The following is a 21,023-nucleotide window of genomic DNA, read 5'->3' as shown; positions in this document are numbered from 1 at the left end:
TATTGTGGTGCATTTGTACAACAGGATACTACACACAAATGAAAATGAACCACCCTCAGTGATACACAATGAAATGGGTGAATCTCACCAAATGTAACACTGAGCAAAAGAGGCCAAACATGGACATACATATGGCAGGGTTCTCTGTACTTCAAATTCAAAAGCAGATGGCACTACAGGCGAGGCACAGTGGCTCACACCTGTAATCTCAGCATTTTGGGAGGCCTAGGCAGGTGGATTGCTTGAGTCCAGGAGTTCAAGACCAGACTGGGCAACATGGTGTGTTGCGGGAAGCCAGGGACCCCAAACGGAGGGACCGGCTGAAGCCATGGCAGAAGAATGTGGATTGTGAAGATTTCATGGACATTTATTAGTTCTCCAAATTAACACTTTTATAATTTCTTATGCCTGTCTTTACTGCAATCTCTAAACATAAATTGTAAAGATTTCATGAACACTTATCACTTCCCCAATCAATACCCTTGTGATTTACTATGCCTGTCTTTACTTTAATCTCTTGATCCTGTAAGCTGAGGAGGATGTATATCACCTCAGGACCCTGTAATAATTGCATTAACTGCACAAATTGTACAGCATGTGTGTTTGAGCAATATGAAGTGTGGGCACCTTGAAAAAAGAACAGGATAACAGCAATTGTTCAGGGAATAAGAGAGATAACCTTAAACTCTGACCGCCGGTGAGCCGGGCAGAACAGAGCCATATTTCTCTTCTTTCAAAAGCAAATGGGAGAAATATCGCTGAATTCTTTTTCTCAGCATGGAACATCCCTGAGAAAGAGAATGTGCGCCTGCGGGTAGGTCTCTGAACTGGCCCCCCTGGGCGTAGCCTGTCTCTTATGGTCGAGGCTGCAGAGATGAAATAGACCCCAGTCTCCCATAGCGCTCCCAGGCTTATTAGGAAGAGGAAATTCTCGCCCAATAAATTTTGGTCAGACCGGTTGATCTCAAAACCGTGTCTCCTGATAAGATGTTATCAATGACAATGGTGCCCGAAACTTTGTTAGCAATTTTAATTTTGTCTCGGTCCTGTGGTCCTGTGATCTCGCCCTGCCTCCACTTGCCTTGTGGTATTCTATTACCCTGTTAAGTACTTGATGTCTGTCACCCACACCTATTCGCACACTCCCTCCCCTTTTGAAAATCCCTAATAAAAACTTGCTGGTTTTTGTGGCTTGTGGGGCATCACAGATCCTACCAACGTGTGATGTCTCCCCCGGATGCCCAGCTTTAAAATTTCTCTCTTTTGTACTCTGTCCCTTTATTTCTCAAGCCGGCTGATGCTTAGGAAAAATGGAAAAGAACCTACGTGATTATCGGGGCAGGTTCCCCGATAATGGTGAAACCCCATCTCTACAAAAAATACGAAAATTAGCCAGGTGTGGTGGCACATGCCTGTAGTCCCAGCTACTCAGGAGACTGAGGTGGGAGGATCGTTTAACCCTAGGAGGTTGAGGCTGCAGTGAGCCATGAGACCCTGTCTCAAAAAAAAATTAAAAAAGCAGACGAAACTATTTACTATTGTTGGAAGTTGGGATAATTAGTAGTCACCTTTCAGAAGGGGCCTGTGGGGTGCTGTCAATGTTCTGTTTCATGTTCCATGAGTGTGTTTAGTTTGTAAAAATTTATGAAGATTATAGGCTTATGATGTGTGCATTTTTCAGGATGTGTGTTCTAGGTCAATACAAGATTTTAAAATATGTAAAATGACCACCATGAGCATTCTGATTGCCCTCATCCCACCACCCTAAGTGTAAAAAGACGTTTCCCAAAGGTCTGCAAAGACTTCCAAGTTCCCTGAAAATGAGACTGGGTGAGCAGGGCAGGGATGGTGCTGGAGTTGGTGGAGTGCCTGGCAGGGGTCCTCCGACCATCAGAAGGGAACCCCAGGGAACGGAACAGCCCAGCATACAGGGAGAAGCAATTAGGGCAGAAGGCCCCTATGGACTCAGGAGGAGCTGATGGGATTGTGGCATTATTCCCAGCCTCTAAGGCATTTCTTGTGCAAAACGGCATAGAGTTACTTATCCTCTTAGCAAGCTTAAATGCAGAATCAGACCTGTCTTGCCACTCTGCTGAGTGATCACTTAAATAGACATACTTGGAACCAACAGAGGTTGCACGCACGTGAGGACTCATTCTCCAGGCTGCCGTGTGGACTGGCCAGCTCTAGTTTTCGTTCTTGCCCAGTCATCATCTCATTTGGCTTTAATAGTGTCTAAGGGGAATAAAGAAGCACTTCAAATAAAAATGATTATTATGATACTAACAGCTGCCAGCATTTGTTGGGCACTGAGTGTGTGCCCGGCCCAGTTCCTTAGCAATTAATCTTTATTAACAACGTACTTCTGACGTAGGTACTGATATGATTCCCACTTCACAGCCGAGGAAACCAAATCTTGCCGTGGTTAAATAACTTGGTCAGGGCTGGCAGAGCTGGGATCTGAACCAAGCCAGTCTGGCTCCAGAAGCTGGATTCTCAACCACTGGCTGAACCTGCTTTTTTTAAGGAACAATCGCCCTCTTGATGTTTATAGACACCATCAGACATGATAGACACCAGCTGGGCAGGGCTAATAAGCCATAGTTTTCAGCTTATATTTCAGTGTGTTTCAGGTTGTTTAGGTTGATTGTAAAAACAGTCAAACCTTGTAATAGCAAGTTTGAAAAATAAAGAAAATGGGCCTGGTGCTCACACCTGTAATCCCAGCACTTTGGGAGGTGGAGGCGGGAGGATCACTTGAGCCCAGGAGTTTGAGACCGGCAACAGAGAGACCCTTTCTTTACAAATAATAATAATTATAAATATCCTGGTGTAGTGGCATGTGCTTGTGGTCCCAGCTACTGGGGGTGGGGTGGCAGGGGGTGGCAGGAGGCTGGGGGGATTGCTGGAGCCTGGGAGGTCAAGGCTGCAATAAGCTGTGATTGCACCACTTCACTCTAGCCTGGGGGACAGAGCAAGACCATGTCTCAAAAAAATAAAGGAAAATGACTCATAATCCCATCCCCTCTCTCCAACCACTGGTACCATTTGGGGACATTTTCTCCCAGTCTCCTTTATGAGCTTATTTCCATACAGCCATAGTTTTGTTCCTTTGTACCTTATATGCAAAGGGTGTATACAAGAACCAAAGTTGGTCAGAAGTCATCTTTGTGGTGCTGTGTATGATGGCCAGGTTACTTTTCCTGCATTTGGGCACTGAGGGTGTTCTTATTTTTTTTATTTGTTTGTTTTCTTTGTTTTGTTTTGTTTTGTTTTGTTTTTCTGGAGACAGGATTTCACTCCTGTTGCCCAGACTGGAGTGCAGTGGCGCGATCTTGGCTCACTACAACCTCCACCTCCCGGGTTCAAGTGATCCTCCTGCCTCAGTCTCCCGAGTAACTGGGACTACAGGTGCACACCACCATGCCCAGCTAGTTTTGTATTTTTAGTAGAGACGGGGTTTCACCATGTTGGCCAGGCTGGTCTCAAACTCCTGACCTCAAATGATCCACCTGCCTCGGCCTCCCAAAGTGCTGGGATTACAAGTGTGAGCCACCGTGCCTGGCCATTGTTCTTGGTTTTCCAACATGGAATCACACTAGAACATCTTCGATAGCTTGAATTATTTCCCCAGGAGGATGGCGGTCCTTCTCTCTTCCCAGACACTGTCTTCATGGCCAGCAATGAAGATGGGAGAAGCTGAGAGGTGGGGGCTGAATGTCTTCTCCTGGACAGAGCTAAGGGGCTGGATGGAAAGCAGCAGGTCTTAAAAACAACTATTTGTTTTAAAATACATAACAAATGGATGTCTTTTTATCATAAAAGATTCACGCAAAACAGAAATATGGAATAAGAAGCAAATGCCCCCTTCATATGCCTCCCAGACTCCTTTCCTTCCTTCCAGACTGTGACTTCCTTCCTGTGAGTTTCTGTGTTGGATTGAGTCATACGGAATTGCCAATACTGAAGAAGTTTTGATTTACAAAAATGGCAATTTCATATGGTTCAACTTGATACGTGTGTGTGTGTGTGTGTGTGTGTGTGTGTGTGTATTTAACAGAAATGCTATTATATTCTACGTGTTATTCTGAGACTTGCTTTCCATAACAGTATGTACGGGTCTACCTTTTTGTTTTCTAATGACTGGCATGAGGTCTGCTAAATTATTTTATAGCCCTAGTTGAAGGACATTAAGATTATTTCTTGTTTTGTTTTGTTTTTGTTTTTGTTCTTGTTTTGAGACAGAGTCTCACTCTGTCGCCCAGGCTGGAGTGCAGTGGCACAATCTCAGCTCACTGCAACCTTCGCCTCCCAGGTTCAAGCGATTCTTGTGCCTCAGCCACCTGAGTAGCTGGGATTACAGGTGCGTGCCATACCACCTGGCTAATTTTTGTATTTTTGTAGAGATGGGGTTTCGCCATGTTGCCTAGGCTGGTCTCAAACTCTTGACCTCAAGTGATCCACTCATCTTTGCCTCCAAAGTGCTGGGATTGTAATCTCCACTTTCACCATCTCATTCTATGCCCTATACCCTTGTCCCTAGTTCATTCTTGTTTGTGTATTTTTTTTCCCTTGAGCATGTTAGCTAAAGGTTTGTATATTTTATTAAGCAATGTTAATATTTTGTTTTGTACTCCCCTTTATTAATTTCTAATTTTGTCTTTTTAAATGCTTTCCTTCTACTTTATGAATTTTTTTCTTTTTCTGTATTTTTAAGTTGAAATTTTAGCTCATTTATTCCCATTCCGTATTAACTTCTAATTTATGCATTTCAGAATGTTACATGTTAACTTTATTTACATAACGTATCTTTCATTTCTAAAAAGATAGTAATTTTCATCTTTTTCTGCATCAATGAGTGGTCCTTCAAACTGGCCTCTCGTCCTTTTGACATATCTTCTATCATTCCTTGAGCATTTCCATAGCTTCTAGTACAAAAAAAGTTTCAGGCTCATCTTGTTTTTTCCTTGGATCAGCCCTGTAATCTTCCATTTATCCAAGGGGCCCTGACTCCTTTGAGTGGGGAGAGATGTTTGGATGCTCTCTCTGGATGCTCATTGCTACTGGGATGATACTGTTCCCAGCCCCTTTCAGTGGGCTGAGCTGGGAATATGTTAGGATATATAACAACCCCTTTCAGTAGGCTGAGCTGGGAAATATTAGGATATATATATATGTATATCTCCAAATATATATATGTCTGTATCAATACACACATTACCTTTCTATTTGTCTGTCTGTCTACTTCTCCATGTGTTGAAAAACATGAGTTCAACCCTATACACTCCACTTCCAGTACAATGCCATGGGGTTCATTCTGGCTTTCTTCCTTCCCACATTTGTATCTTATCCTAACAGTGACAAAGTTGATTCTTCTGACCCCTCCAGATTGCTGCCTCCTTGACGTGCAGGCCCCATTTTGGCTTCTCTGCTTACCCTTACCTGTGTTGTCTCTGTGTCCTCTCTCCAGCGGCCTCTTGAATCTGCCCCACTCTGGTTATGTACTTACATGTGGCCCTTGAGCCACTTCTGTTTGCCTATTTAATGGCTTTTTAGAGAAGGAAGAAGAAAAAAGAAAGGTAGGAAGGTAGGCAGGAAATAAATATTTTTAAAGGGAAGGATCCATTTACATTTAATGTAATTATTGAAATGATTGGCTTTAATCAAATCTATCCATTTATTTTTTATTTTTTTAATCCATCCATTTACAAAATGGATTACATATCAATTTTGCTTTTTCTTTTCTTTTGTTCTATATGTTCTTTTTTCTTTCTTATTCTTTTCCTGTCTTATTTTTGGATTAACTGAGCAATGTCTAGTATTCCATTTTATCTCCTCTGTTGGCTTTTTAAGGTATACACTTTTTAATTGATTTTTAAATTGAAATCCTTAACTTGAAAAGTCTGGTTTGCACTAATATTATACACTTGAATTTTTTACCAACATGCTTGCACTACAAGAATGACTAAAGGATGTCTTCTGGGCTAAAGGGAAAATCATACCAGATGGAAAGTCAGAGCTTCAGGAAGGAATGTAGAACATCTATAAGAAGTGGATTCTCTTAAGTTTTACTTTGTCTGAAAATGTATTTATTTTACTTCATATTAAAATAATGTTTTCTGTTGTGGAATTCTAGGTTGGCACTTTTTACTTTCAGCACTTTGAAAATGTCATTTCATTGTTTTCTTGACTTCTAATGTTTCAGATGAGAAATTAACTGTCATTCTTAGTGTTATTCTCCTGAATGTAATGGGGTTTTCTTCTCTGACTGGTTTAAAATTTTTCTATTACTCTTTGATTTTCAGCAGTTTGATTATGATATACCTAAGTAAGTGTTTTTTTAATTATTATTTTCTATGTATCCCCTTTGTGATTCACTGAGCTTCTTGGATCTGTGGGTTAATGTCTTCCATCAGTTTTGGAAAATTCTTAGCCATTATTTCTTCAAATATTTATTTTTCCCTATTCCCTCTTTCCATTCTCTGGACTTCAGTTACACATCTGCTGTTGTCCCATAGGACTTTGATTTTCTATTCTTTTTTTTATTTTTATTTTTTCTCTCTCCCTGCTTCAGTTGGACAATTTCATTTTTTGTTTTGTTTTGTTATGTTTTGTTTTTTTGAGACAGAGTCTTGCTCTGTTGCCCAGGCTGGAGTGCAGTGGCATGATCTCGGCTCACTCCAACCTCCACCTGCCGGGCTCAAGCGCTTCTCCTGCCTCAGCCTCCTGAGTTGCTGGGACTACAGGTGAGTGCCACCACATCTGCCTAATTTTTTGTATTTTTAGTAGAGATGGGGTTTCACCATGTTAGGCAGGCTGGTCTTGAACTCCTGACCTCAGGTGATCCGCCTGCCTCGGCCTCCCAAAGTGCTGGGATTACAGGCATGAGCCACTGCGCCCGGACTTCAGAGGGACAATTTCTATCACACCTCTTTTTATTCATGTTTCTGCTGTATACAGTCTGCTATTAAGTCCATCTAACAAATTCATTTTGGATATTATATTTTTTCTATTTCTAGAATTTCCATTTCATTCTCTTATACTTTTTTATTTCTCTGCTGAAATTTTTCATATTTTAACCATTTTGTCCATCTTTTCCTCTGACTTTATATCATCTTTATAATTATTATAAAGCTCCTATCTGCTAATTCATCTCAGAGTCTGCTTTTATTTACTATTTTACTCCCATTTCCTGCTTCTTAAAATGCTATTTAATTTTGTTTGAATGCTGTACGTTGTGTTTAAAAGTACAGTGTTGACTAAAGTGGCTAATTTTTAAACCTTTTACTTTTGAGATAATTGTAGATTCACATGCAGTTGTTAAATAAATAGCTAACGTTTATCTGCAGAAAAGGCTTGCCTTTCTATCAGGAAGTGAGGGTGAGGTGGTGGTCTTTTTTGTTTAATCAGGGGTTGGATCAGTACTAGTTAGTTTTAGTTCACCAGTAGTTGCAGTATCTTGGGATCAGGATCAGCAGGATCAGGCCCCTCCCTCCATCAAGTCTTTGGGACCTAACCACTGAGATTACAGAGCTCTTTCTCTGTTTTCCAGCTCTTCCCCCACTTCCACATCACTGCTTCCATAGTAGTTCATTGGAGACAATTGGTGGGTAGGGAGGACTAGCTCTATATTGGAGACTCTTCCAGATTTCAGTCCTCCATACCAGCCCAAATGTAGTTGCTTTTCTTTTCTAGCAAAGTTTATCTGCCTGTAGAGTCTTACTTCTTCATGTCTCCCATGCTGCAGGTATGAATCAGCACTTAAGGGCTCATCTCATTCTGGAACTTATTTTATTTAGACTTCTTGAATTTACAATTTTTTGATAGCTTCAAACAAAAATATGATGCTCTGGTTGTTGTTGTTTATTCCATTCTGTCATTGTTACAGCACAAGTGTGTTCTTTCTTGACCATTATCATCTTAGCTGGAAGTGGAACTATATGTCTTTTATTAGATTAAGGTTTATTATTATTTTACTATTTATTTTTATTTATTTATTTTAAAATGGAGTTTCGCTTGCTCTGTGGCCCAGGCTGGAGTGCAATGGTGCATTCTCGGCTCACTGCAACCTCTGCCTGGGTTTAAGCAATTCTCCTGCCTCAGCCTCCTGAGTAGCTGGGATTACAGGTGCCCACCACCACACCTGGCTAATTTTTGTATTTTTAGTAGAGACGGGGTTTCACCATATTGGCCAGGCTGGTCTCGAACTCCTGACCTCAGGTGGTCTTCCTGCTTTGGCCTCCCAAAGTGCTGGGATTACAGGTATGAGCCACTGTGCCCAGCCTATTATATTTTTTTAGAGACAAAGTCTGGCTTTGTCAGGCAGGAATACACCCAGGCTGGAGTACAGTGGTGTGATCATGGCTCATTGCAGCCTTGAATTCCCGGGCTCAAGCAATCCTCCCACTTCAACCTCCCGAGTAGCTGGGACCACAGGCATGCATCACCGTGCCCAGCTAATTTTTGTATTTTTTGTAGGGACAGGGTCTTACTTTGTTGTCCAGGTTGGTCTCAAATTCCTGAGCTCAAGCAATCCTCCTCCTGCCTTGGCCTACTGAAGTGCTAGGATTACAGGCATGAGCCACTACGCTCAGTCAGTTTATTGTGAAAAATGTCATGTATACAGTAGAGTATATGTATCTAACAGCAAGTTATAAAACATATTAATCAAACATCTGATGATCAGCATTCGGGTTAAGAAACAGAACATCAGCCAGGCGCAGTCACTCACACCTGTAATCCCAGCACTTTGGGAGGCTGATGCAGGCAGATCGCTTGAGGTCAGGAGTTCAAGACCAGCTTGGCCAACATGGTGAAACCCCGTCTTTACTGAAAACACAAAATTGGCCAGGCATGGTGGCGGATGCTTATAGCCTACTCGGGAGGCTGAGGCGGGAGAATCACTTGAACCCAGGAGGCGGAGGTTGCAGTGAGCCAAGATCACCCCATTGCACTCCAGCCTGGGAGACAGAGCGAGACTTCATCTCAAAACAACAACAACAACAACAACAACAACAAAAAGAAGAAATAGAACATCACTAGAACCTTAGAATCTTGCCGTGCTCCTCTTCCACTGTATCCTCATCTTCCCCTCATCCCTGCAGAGATCATTTCTATCCAGATTTTTGTATTATTATTTCCCTGGAATTCTTTATTGTTTTGCCAGCTGTGTATGCATTCTTTTAAATACATTGTGGTTTTTTGCCCTTTCTGAACGTCATAATACGTGGAATTATACTACATGTGGTGTGACTTGCTGCTTTAGATCAATGTCATGTTTATGAATTCATCCATGTTAATGTGTATAGATAGCTATTAGCTGTTAATTTTCATTGTATTCCATCACATGATTATACAACCATTTATCCATTTGCTATGGCCTGACTGTGTCTCCCCAAATTCACATGTTAAAAACTTAAGCCCCAATGTGACAGTGTTGGGAGATGGGCCTGATGGAAGGTGTTTAGGTCATGAGGACTCTTGTGTATTAATGCCACTATAAAAGTGCTTTCAGGAGTGAGTTCACCATTTTCTGCTTTTCAGCCATGTGAGGACATAGCATTCTGGGGATTCTGCTGAACATTCTACAATATACGGGACGATCCCTCACAAAAAGAATTATCCAACCCAAAATAAGCAGGGTTTTATTCTGGTTGGAAGAGGAATCAAGCTTTTTTCTGTGATGAGTAGAGCTACTTTCCATGTTTGTCTCCATGCCTGCTGTGGGAGCTCAGTGTCATTTCAGGTTCCTCTTCACTCAGTCCCCCCATGCACCCTCCCCAGCTAGTAGCCCACTTTCACTAATGAGCACTTCTTTACTTTAGCTTGGGGACAAAAACTGCTGCTGCTTCTGCTGCTGAGTGTAAGGGAGTGGAGGGAAGGGGCTTGAGACCCCTGCTGTCATGAAGTCAGTCGTGTACTCTCAGCAGCAGTTTATGAGGGTTCTTACTTTCCCATATCCCCACCAACACTTAACAGCAACAACCTTTAAATCTGTTGCCAGTCTGATGGGTGCAAACTGGTATCTCAGTGTCAGTTTAATTTGTGTTTTCTTAATTAACAATGATTTTGTTTTGTTTTGTTCTGTTTTGAGATGGAGTTTCGCTCTTTTTGCCCAGGCTGGAGTGCAATGGCGCAATCTTGGCTCACTGCAACCTCCACCTCCTGGTTCAAGTGATTCTCCTGTCTCAGCCTCCTGAATAACTGGGATTACAGGCGCACACCACCATGCCCAGCTAATTTTGTATTTTTAGTAGAGATGGGATTTCACCATGTTGGCCAGGCTGATCTCAAACTCCTGACCTCAGGTGATACACCCGCCTCGGCCTCCCAAAGTGCTGGGATTACAGGCGTGAGCCACCGTGCCTGGCCAATTAATAATGATTTTGAACAGCTCTTTGTAACTCTGGTTTCTTTCTCTGAATTGGCTGTGTACATCCTTTCCCATTTTTCTATTTGATTTCCTATCTTTCTCTTATTGATTTGTAGGATTTTATTGTATACTTTGAATATTAGGTTTTTTACAGTTTTTTGTGTTGCAGATATCTCTCGTTTGTCTGTTGCTTATTTATAGTGTCAGCAATTTAACAGAATTTTGATGAAATTCATCAATTTTTCATCTTACATTTTATGCTTTTGAGGTATTGTTTAAGAGATTCTCCCCCTACTCCAGTATCACAGAAGTACTGTTTTATGTTTCTCCTGTTGATGTTACAATTTTACCTTCCACATTTAGGACTTTGATCCATCTGGAGTCTTTGTGAATGCTGTAACTTGGGATCCAATTTAATTTTTTCCACATGTTGATCCAGTTTTCCAAACACTGTTTACTAAGTGGTCTATTTTACCCCATTACATATAGTGCCCCCTTTATCATTTATCCAGTTCCTGTATATACATGGGTCTTTCTCTGTACTCCCTTTCATTTTTTTTTCCTTTTTTTGGAGACAGGGTCTCACTTTGCCGCGCAGGCTGGAGTGCAGCGGCGTGATCTCAGCTCACTGCAACCTCCACCTCCTGGGTTCCTCCCACCTCAGCATCCCGAGTAGCTAGGACTACAGACATGTGCTACCATGCCTGGCCAATTTTTAAATATTTTTTATAGAGACAGGGTCTTGCCATGTTGCCCAGGCTGGTCTCAGAGTCCTGGGCTCAAGTGATCTGCCTGCCTTGGCCCCGCAAAGTGCTGGGATTACAGGCATGAGCCACGACACCTGACCTGCACTCCTGTTTCTACTTCATGGGTTTATTGGTCTTGTTCTTGGGGCAGAAGAACTGTTGTATTATTGTGGCTTTGTAGTATGTCTGTATTAGTTGGCTAGGGCTGCCATAGAATGTGCCACAGAATGGGTGGCTTAAGCAACAGAAATTTATTTTCTCACAGTTCTGGAGGCTAAAAGTCTGCGATCAAGGTGTCGGCAGGGTTAATTTCTTCTTAGGCCTCTTTCCTTAGCTTGTAGATGGTCACTTTCTTCCTGTGTCTCCACATGGTCGCCTCCTGTGTGTCCCTGTGTCTTCATTTTCTCTTCTCATAAGGACATCAGTCATACTGGATTAGGACCCACCCCTAATGACTTCATTTTTAACTTAATTACCTCTTTAAAGAGGTAATATCTGTCTTTATCTTTATCTTCAAATACACTCACATTCTGAGATACTGGGGTTTAGGACTTCCACATATAAATTTAGGGTAGACACACTTCAGCCCATAATAATGTTTTAATATGTAGTATAGCAATTATCTCCTCCTTGCTTTTCTTTTTAAAATATTGTCTGAGCTGTTTATAGGTCTTCATTTTTCCATAAATATTTTATACGAAATTGGTCTATTTCCTTAAAAGAGTCCAGTTGGAATTTTTATTTAGGTTGAATAGGATGTATACATTAATTGGAAAAGATTGACATATTTATAATGTTAATTCATATTCATTCAAGACTGGAATATCTTTTAATTTATTTAGATATTCTTTTTTGTACTTTGACAACAATTTCAACTTTTTCTTAGTAGAGACTTTTGAATTCTTTGTTAAGGTATTCCCTTACATGTAAGTCTACCTTACATTTCTGGTTGCTGTTGTGAATGTTAATTTATTTATTTTCTATCTTATTTGATAGTTGATTATTATTAGAAATGCCATTGATTATTATAAGTTGATTTTGTATCTGGCAGACTTATTAAACTCTTGTTAGTTTTATTAGTTTGTTTATTCTTTATTTTTTCCAAGTAGATGGACTATTGTCTGCAAATGACAGTTTTATTTTCCTTTCTTTCAATACTTAAACATTTTAGTTGTTTTTGTTATCTTATGGCATTGACTGGTAGATCTAATACTGTGTTAAACAGTGGACTGGATACTGTGAATCTTTGTTTTGTTTGTAGTTGTATTATCTATTGCCATGTAACAAATTATCTCAAAATTTAGCAGCTTAAAACAGTAATAAATGTTTATTCTCTTATACAATTTCTTTGGGTCAAGAATTTGGTTTCAGCATAGTTGGGTGATTCTGATTGAGGATATCTCCTGAGGTTGCAGTCACAATGTCATCTGGGGCTACAGTCATCTGAAGGCTTGACTGAGGCTGGAGGATCTGCCTCCAGGCTGGCTCACTCATGTGGCTGTTGGCAAGAGGCCTCAGTCCCCTGCCATGTAGACCTCGCCCTAGGGCTGCTTGAGTGTCTTCAGGATGTGGCACTTAGCTTTCCCCAAAGTGAGTGATCCAAGAGAGCGTGATCTGTGTCAGAGCAAGATGGAAGCCTCAATGTCTTTTATCATCTAGTCTTGGACTTCATACTCCATCATTTACACAAGGTTCTACTGGGTATACAAGTCGGCCCTATTGAATGTGAGAGGGGACTACTTGAAGGTGTGAATATCAGGAGGGAGGGATTATGTGGAGGCCATTTTGGAATCTGGCTGACACACCAGTCTGAAAGAAAGTGCTTCTAAATCTCTGTTAAGAATGACATTTGTTATAAGTTGTGGATATATGACTTTTATCACTTAAGGAAGTTCCCTTCTCCTGTTTTGTTGAGATATTTAAAACAAAAATGTATTAAAGACAGTTAAGGTGGGTGAGGCAGCAACCTTACAAGCAAATGAATGTGACAGGCCTGCACACACAGAGCCAGCTTTGGATCTCTCCCATAGTCCTGTGTGATAAGTGGGAGGCATTGGCCCATCATGAGCCCTCTGTAGCTGAAGAACTCTGCAAAAACAGCCCTTTCCGCCTTGGGAGAACTGGCATAGCTATTTCACTTTTTTCTTTTCCCTTGCAGTGTCCAAGACAAAGATTTTGGCCACAGGAGGAGCATCTCACAATAGAGACATCTTACAGGTAAGCGTTAGTAGTGGGCCCTACACCATGGCCTCTCCATATCTCTTATGTCTAAGAGCCAGAGACTCGATAGGAAGGACAGCCTCCATTCCCACTCCTGCAGGAATTGGGAGCTCTTAGCTCACACTCCAGGAAGCAGCTCTGTTGCCTTACAGCTCACACTGTGAGTGCGATCTGTCTCACATGCAGGTGAATTCTACGGCTGTGTACAATCCACTCTCTGATACCAGCACTGTCCTCTGGAGTCACATGGAAAGTGCCTGTTCTTCCATGTGGCAAACCTTCTCACATCTAATGCCAGTGTTCTTGTCTTCCTCGAGGCCTCTGCCTTCCAATTTAACCATCGCTGATTCTCCAACCAGTCCTCTTATAACACAGTTGCCAGACTGTTACTGTCCTTCTGGTCCTTCATTATGCCAGAAACATGACCAAAAGTAGAATCAACCTGCAGATGTCTGACACTCAGACTGTCACCTGTGGGGCTGTCAGAGCCTGTTATGGGAACATTGTGCACTTTTGGGTGCAGCCTGGGGCTGCCTTAACTGTTAGAGTAACTATATTAGCTGTTTGCTTGTGACTACCTATCTTAGGTAAGATTTTTTTAGAAACAGAGCCTGAAATGGGAATTCTTCTATAAGCAGTTTGTTGAGAGAGTACTCCCAGGAGGAAGGAAGTGAGGGACTCAGGGCAGTGCAGAGGAAGAATGATAAGTGAGGATATGGTCTTGTCTGGAGTCTACTTCAGCTCCATCCTGGTGGGGAGGTGGGGCTCTGGAACCTGAATTATACCACAGAGCTGATTTTACCTTGGGACAAGGGGGCCAACAGGTCACCCTGGGGAGGTTAAATTTCCTGTGAGCGGTGGCCTGTGCTCAGCCAAGGTCAGCTTTCTTGAGGAAGTAGTGCTGCAAGCCATTAGTAGCCAGTACTCACAGTAGCTGGGGCGGGATGCACAACGGTCCAGTGAGGGGGATCTGGGTAGGCATCAGTGGCATCTACTACAATATCTCTGGTCACCTAAGACCTCCCCCAAGTTCTTTCCATGTGAACTCCTCTTAGTACAGGTCCTCCATTTGAAATGTATGCAATTTATTTTTGAACCTAAATGGGAAACTTCACCATTATCCCCATGAAACATGCCCTTGTTAGCTTGGGTTTGTTTGGGCTTGTTAATATTAGTCTAATACCCAGCTGTCTTCAGCCCTAGGTCAGTGCCATTTGCTAAACATACTTCCTAAATCTTCTGCCTTGTCTTTGGTGAAATGGCTAAAAAGTACAGGGACAGCCTGGGGAGCTGTGGCCCTCCACTACGGACTTCCCCCAGCTCATCCTGACTCTATCACCAGGGTAGCATGACCAAGCATACTCCTCTTAAGGCAGTCGAGGTGGAATGGAAGGGGTCAGAAGACATATGAGGGAGAGAGCCTGGAAAATGCATCCCACAATGTCTGTGTTCCCTTTGAGGAATGGCTCACCACAGTAGAACCTCTGTGTCCTTTTCAGGTGCTTGCAGATGTGTTTGGTGCCCCGGTGTATGTTATAGACACTGCCAACTCGGCCTGTGTGGGTTCTGCATACCGAGCTTTTCATGGTAGGTTGATGGAGGGAGACAGCTATCTCTGGAAGTGGCCAGGACATGGGGTGGGCTGAGGAGGGTGGAAAGGGAAGAGTGAGGTGTACCCAGTCTTTGGGGACATTGGAGTCTTGGGGACTTCAGCTTAATTTTTCTAGCTCCCAGCAGGTGAGAACCAACCCATGCTCTCTGTTCCTTTATTCTTTGCTTAAAGTGGAGAAAAAGAGGCTGGGTCCTAACTGAATGAGGTCTGGTCAGAGTTAAGGTCAGCACAGGGACACGGGAAAAGAACACAGGGCATGGTTGAGAGCATGTGGGCATGGGTCTGGACAGCTAGAGGGCAGGAGAGGTGGACAAAGTCCAGAGCCGTCTTTTCAGCAAGAACAGAAGTTGAAACAAAGGGGAAGGCTTCAGGCCCAAGCAGTCCAGGACCCTGGACAGCGTCATGGATCCCTGTTGCCCTGACGGAGGCCTCGCTGAAACTCTGGGTATTAAGGGAAGCTCCCTGATCTAGGGGAGTTCTGGTGGGAGCAGCACCCACCTGCAAGGGCAGTCCTTCAAGTTGGATCAATTTGCTCTGTCTCCTGCCTGCTCAGGGAGCTCCTGTAGCAGCCCAGGTGGTTCTTATTCTTTTCATATTCTTAACTTTTTAACATATCTATTTCAGCTTATATTTTTCTTTTCTTTTTTTTTTTTTTTTGAGGTGGAGTCTTGCTCTGTCACCCAGGCTGGAGTGCAATGGTGCAATCTTGGTTAACTGCAAGCTCTGCCTCCTGGGTTCACACCATTCTCCTGCCTCAGCCTCCCGAGTAGGTGGGACTGCAGGTGCCCGCCACCACGCCCAGCTAATTTTTTTGTATTTTTAGTACAGGAGGGGTTTCACTGTGGTAGCCAGGATGGTCTCGATCTCCTGACTTTGTGATCTGCCCACCTCGGCCTCCCAAAGTACTGGGATTACAGGCGTGAGCCACCACACCCGGCCTAAGCTTATGTTTTTCTATCAATATTGAGAATTAATCAGGCAACATATCCTTCTCTTAATAATTAACCTTGGCCGGGTGTGGTGGCTCATGCCTGTAATCCCAGCATTTTGGGAGGCCGAGGCGGGTGGATCACAAGGTCAGGAGTTCGAGACCAGCCTAGCCAATATGGTGAAGCCCCGTCTCTACTAAAAATACAAAAATTAGCTGGGTGTAGTGGCACACACCTGTAGTCCCAGCTACTCAGGAGGCTGAGACAGGAGAATCGCTTGAACCCGGGAGGCAGAGGTTGCAGTGAGCCGAGATTGCGCCATTGCGCTCCAGCCTGGGTGACAAAGTGAGACTCCATCTCAAAAAAAATAATAATAATAATTAACCTCTTACTCTTTTATTCTCTCCCCACCCTATCTACCTCATCCCACCTCATGCCATATCCTATATCAAGATCATTTGGGAATTTATTTCCAGATTCTTATATTAAGTACATTTAATATTATATTGGCTTTTATTCACACTTACCTATGAGTCTGCCTGCCTGCCTGCCTGCCTTCCTTCCTTCCTTCCTCTGTTTGTTACTTTGTCTTTTTTTTTAACTTCCTGACATTTCGGCCGTGTGCAGTGGCTCACGCCTGTAATCCCAGCACTTTGGGAGGCCAAGGCAGGCAGATTATGAGGTCAGGAGATCGAGATTATCCAGGCCAAGAGGGTGAAACCCTGTCTCTACTAAAATACAAAAAAAAAAAAAAAAAAAAAAAAAAAAAAATAGCTGGGCATGGTGGCGCGCGCCTGTAGTCCCAGCTACTTGGGAGGCTGAGGCAGCGAAATAGCTTGAACTTGGGAGGCGGAGGTTGCAGTGAGCTGTTGCAGTGAGCTGAGATCACACCACTGCACTCCAGCCTGGCAACAGAGCAAGACTCCATCTCAAAAAACAAACAAACAAAAAAAAACAAACTTCTTCTTCTTTCTCCTTTATTTCTATGCTGAGATTTTGTTTTGTTTTGTTTGAGACAAGGTCTCTGTTGTCCAGCCTGGAGTGCAGTGGCGTAGTCATGGCTCACTGCAGCCTCGACCTCCTAGGCTCAGGTGATCTTCCCACCCCCACCTCAGCCTCCTGGATAGCTGGGACTACAGGCACACACCACCACACCTGGCTAATTTTTGTAGATATAGGGTTTTGCCATGTTGCCCAGGCTGAACTCGAACTCCTGGGCTCAAGTGATCCACCCACTTCACCCTCCCAAAGTGCTAGGATTACAGGCATGAATTCTAGTGCTAGGATTACCGCACCCAGGCTGTATGGTAGTTTTGCTGGAATATACAACCTAAATAAATATTTTAAGAGAGAATTCAATAGGTGATGGTTCTGAGGCCTGACATGTCCAACAAGGCCTTTGTTTCATCCTCCCAAATACTGGCTGGGTAAAAGACTCTATGTTCAAAATACTTTTCCTGAGAACTGTGAAGATACTCTTCCATAATCTTCTGGGCTTCAGGGTTGCTGATGAGAAGTATGGGGTCTGCTTCATAATTCTTTTGTGGAAGTGGGAAAGGAGTTACCCTTTAGGGACTTCACTGCTATCCTGCACTGTGTTTTGTTTTATTCTTTTTCCCTTTCTGTGCTTGCCAAAGGTTACCTGGGCCACTGCCCTGCTCTGCCCTCCAAAACCAAAGCCTGAGCCAAATCTTAGCTCACCAGTCCCTACCCAGAGGGATACTAACCACTTCATTTGGAGATCTCTTCTCCCCATCTGGGTCTGGGGATGACTGTCTTGTGTAGCCAATCTGCGAGTATGAGTGGAGATGGAACCAGAGTCTTTTGATTAGTCTCTGCTGTCCACCCCACCACCATCCCAGTCCCTCATCCATTCTGCTCTGAGCTGGGATTTTCTGGCATTTGGTTAGGAAAACTGGTCCTCACATCTTCAGAGGGCCCTTCTTCACTCCTGGTGGTGGTGTGTTTCTCTGTATATCTGACGCTACTACTTACCTTGCCTAGAAATTACTCATTGTTTCTTGCCCACCAATGGCAACCTTCCCCCTGCTACTCATTTGCTTGGTGAGTAATTATTGAGTGCCTTTTGTATGCCAGATGGTGTGCTAGGCACCATGGTTATAGTGGTGACCCGGAGAGACACAGTGTCTGGCCTCGTGGACTTTACAGCTCAGCAAAAGAGGGATCTTAAACCAATAATCACTGAAATACATAGGCACAAGTTGGGAAAAGTGCTCTGAGGAAAAGCAGATGGTGCTGAGCGCTAAGGAGGGCCTCCTGAACAAGTGATGGTCCTAAGTGCATCTTAGCTGAGGAGAAGGGAACGGGCGTGTGAAGAGTGGAAAGAACATTCCATACAGTGAAAAGGCTCTGAGGCAGAATGAGTGGAGAGAAGACCAGGCTGTCCAGAATGTGGTGAATGAGGGGAGAGAGGAGGGGCAGGCAGACCCTTCCCCATCATAAGTCGAGGTTACCCGGCCCATTCCATGAAAGGCACAACCACAAAGAGCAAGACAAGCTGGGTCCTGCTGGAGACAAGCCTGAGCTTGGCATTTTTTTGTTTTGTTTTGTTTTGTAATTTTATTGAGGTACAATCTATATGACATAAAAATCATCCATTTTAAGTGTCCAATTCATTGATTTTTCATAAATGTACTGAATTGTGCAACCATCACTATAATCCAGTTTTAGAACAGTTTGCCACCCCAGTGAGATCCTTCGTGGTGTTTATGGTTAATGTCTTCATTTGCAACATGCACTAATGTGAAGTGACCTTTCCCTTCTAGGTCTTGCAGGTGGAAGAGATGTGCCCTTTTCAGAGGTTGTGAAGTTAGCTCCAAATCCCAGAGTAGCTGCTACCCCAAGCCCGGGAGCTTCTCAGGTGAGAGACCATCAGAATTTGTTTGTAGCATTTGCATTATGAAAGCCCGCTAGGTTTTTTTCCCCCACCAAAAGGTCACCTACATTGAACTTGATGTGCTTAGCTAAAGGAGAAATTCTGCTTTATTGAAATTATCAAGAAAATGGAGCAAAAGAGCCAGGTTGTCAGCTGCAAGTCACAGATACTGCTGATTTTACAGCCAGGGTCAGATGGATTGCTGGGCATATTTGTATTGCTTCTTATGCCTCACGGTGGGCCCTTCCATGTCACTGGGCTATAAAAGCTACTGAAAGGATCCATCACTGAAATTCAAGACATGCTGGGTTTCTAGCACTCAAATCTCAAGTCTAGACCCAAGATAGCTGTGCAGTCACCCAGGCCAGGAAATCCCTGTGAAGGCAGACCTCACTTGTTGCAGGTTGGGTCCCTCAGAAAGCAGAGTCTGAGATGTCAACTAAGATATATGAGGTTTATGGGAGTCAGGGAAGTTGCTTTTGGAATCCACAACTGCAGAAAGGAAAGCGAGTAGACAGGATTGGACGGAGGGAGAAGGTGAGCAGCAGTGCAATTTCTGGAGCCTAAGCTATTCCTACAGAAAGCTCCGAAGCTGAGATGACCTTTAGAGTTTTACCCAGTTGGGCTAAGGGGCTGGGCCTTTATACCCCATGTCAATCAGTCATCGCATGTGGGCCACCCCAGGATGGGGTGAGGCAGCTCTTTATAGCTAAAGCAACCTCCAAAGTGGGCTGTCAGCTGAGGGCTCTCTGCCAACAGCACTCCCATCAGTTGGGAGAATAAGTTCTTCATTCCCGAGGTGAATCTGGATGGCACACCACAGCATCCGCCACACCACTGCACCTGTTTGCAGAAGGGTCTGGCAGCCCAGCAGCAGGGGTGGGTGCATCTTGTAAGGAACTGTGAAGGGTCTGAGATTTACCTGACTTGAAAGCTAACAAGTGAGCCTGCCACCGTTTTGTAGCAGCAGGCAGAAGACACGGGACTCTTGGATCAGAGACAAAGGGCTTTATTATGATGAACCATGATGAACTCATGGTTCATCAGGAAGCATGAGCTTCATGCTTGCATCAGTTTCCCTTGGCCCCCAAATTCCACAGGGCGATGCAAAGTGTGCCCAGGTGGATACGGTGCACATAATAGTCTGTGATACAACTAAATGATCCCGAGCATAGAAAACTCCCAACCTTGTAAAGGAACTGCGAGCAAACCTGCCTAAACTTTGCCACCAAAGGAGACATTATCCTTTTTATTCTTGTCAGCAAACAGACAAACACTGTCTCCAGTGTCTCTGCCCTGGAGAGAGTCACTATCTGTATGTCTCTATACTTTACAAACATCCTTGAAAAGATGGTCTGAAACGAAAGCTGTCATAAGACATGTAGAAACACTATGGAGAATTGTCTCCCAGCATATCTTGGAAGCAGGAGCTCATGCTGTCTAGGAGACCAGACAAACCACACACATAGGTGTGCCCAAGCTTCTGTAATTTTTCTGTTGTGTGTGAGAGGCTATTTTTCTCTTATGTTCCAGAGGCCCCTCGATACACTGGAAAGATTCAATGTCGAGATAAAGGACATTTAAGTTCTGATTCTTATTCTGCTTCTCCTTCACCATGAGATCTTAAGCAGCACTCCTTGCCTCCAGACCCCTGTTTGTTTATCTGTGAAGTGGTTATACCATCTGTCCTGCCTCCCTTTAACCTGCTAATTGTGAGGCTTAAAAAGAATCCTTTACCAAAATGGCTTTATAATCTAATAGGAAATCCGGAGGTACAAATTGGTTCAGTGGTTCAACATGAGAACTCTGGTCATGTTCCCTGCAATTCCTTAGGTCAGCAGTGGACAATGGGAACATAATGTGAGCCACATATGTCATTTAAAATATTCAGTTGCCTCATTTTTTAAAGTAAAAATAAAAATAAATGATTAAAATTAATTTTAATACATTTTATTTAATCCACTATATCTGAAATATTGTCATGTCAACATGTAATAAATTAGAAAAGTTACTAACGTGGGGCCGGACACAGTGGCTCACACCTGTAATCCCAGCACTTTGGGAGGCCAAGGTGGGCAGATTGCTTGAGCCCAGGAGTTCGAGACCAACCTGGGCAGCATGGCAAAAACCCTGTCTCTACAAAAAATAAAAAAATTAGCTGGGTGTGATGGTGTGTGCCTGTAATCCTAGCTATTTGGGAGGCTGAGGTGGGAGGATCACTTGAGCCCAGGAGGTGGAGGTTGCAGTA

The 21,023-nt window shown here is 43.4% G+C and overlaps 1 protein-coding gene across 6 annotated transcripts in view; it reads left to right on the top strand.

The window, feature by feature from the left end:
* The window catches only part of XYLB (xylulokinase), a 77,623-nt gene that overhangs the window by 35,240 nt on the left and 21,360 nt on the right, over positions 1-21,023 (top strand). For 4 of the 6 annotated variants that reach the window (XM_054550336.2, XM_063721583.1, NM_001132741.1 and 1 more), the window contains 3 exon segments: positions 13,277-13,335; positions 14,838-14,925; positions 18,666-18,760. In XM_054550336.2, the coding sequence (XP_054406311.2) occupies positions 13,277-13,335; positions 14,838-14,925; positions 18,666-18,760 (242 nt within the window). 6 annotated transcript variants of the gene reach the window in all.

The sequence above is a fragment of the Pongo abelii genome, chromosome 2, assembly GCF_028885655.2.
Source record: "Pongo abelii isolate AG06213 chromosome 2, NHGRI_mPonAbe1-v2.0_pri, whole genome shotgun sequence".
Classification (NCBI taxonomy): domain Eukaryota; kingdom Metazoa; phylum Chordata; class Mammalia; order Primates; family Hominidae; genus Pongo; species Pongo abelii.
Note: the sequence above shows the minus strand (reverse complement) of the source record. Positions and strands in the feature narration are given on the sequence as shown.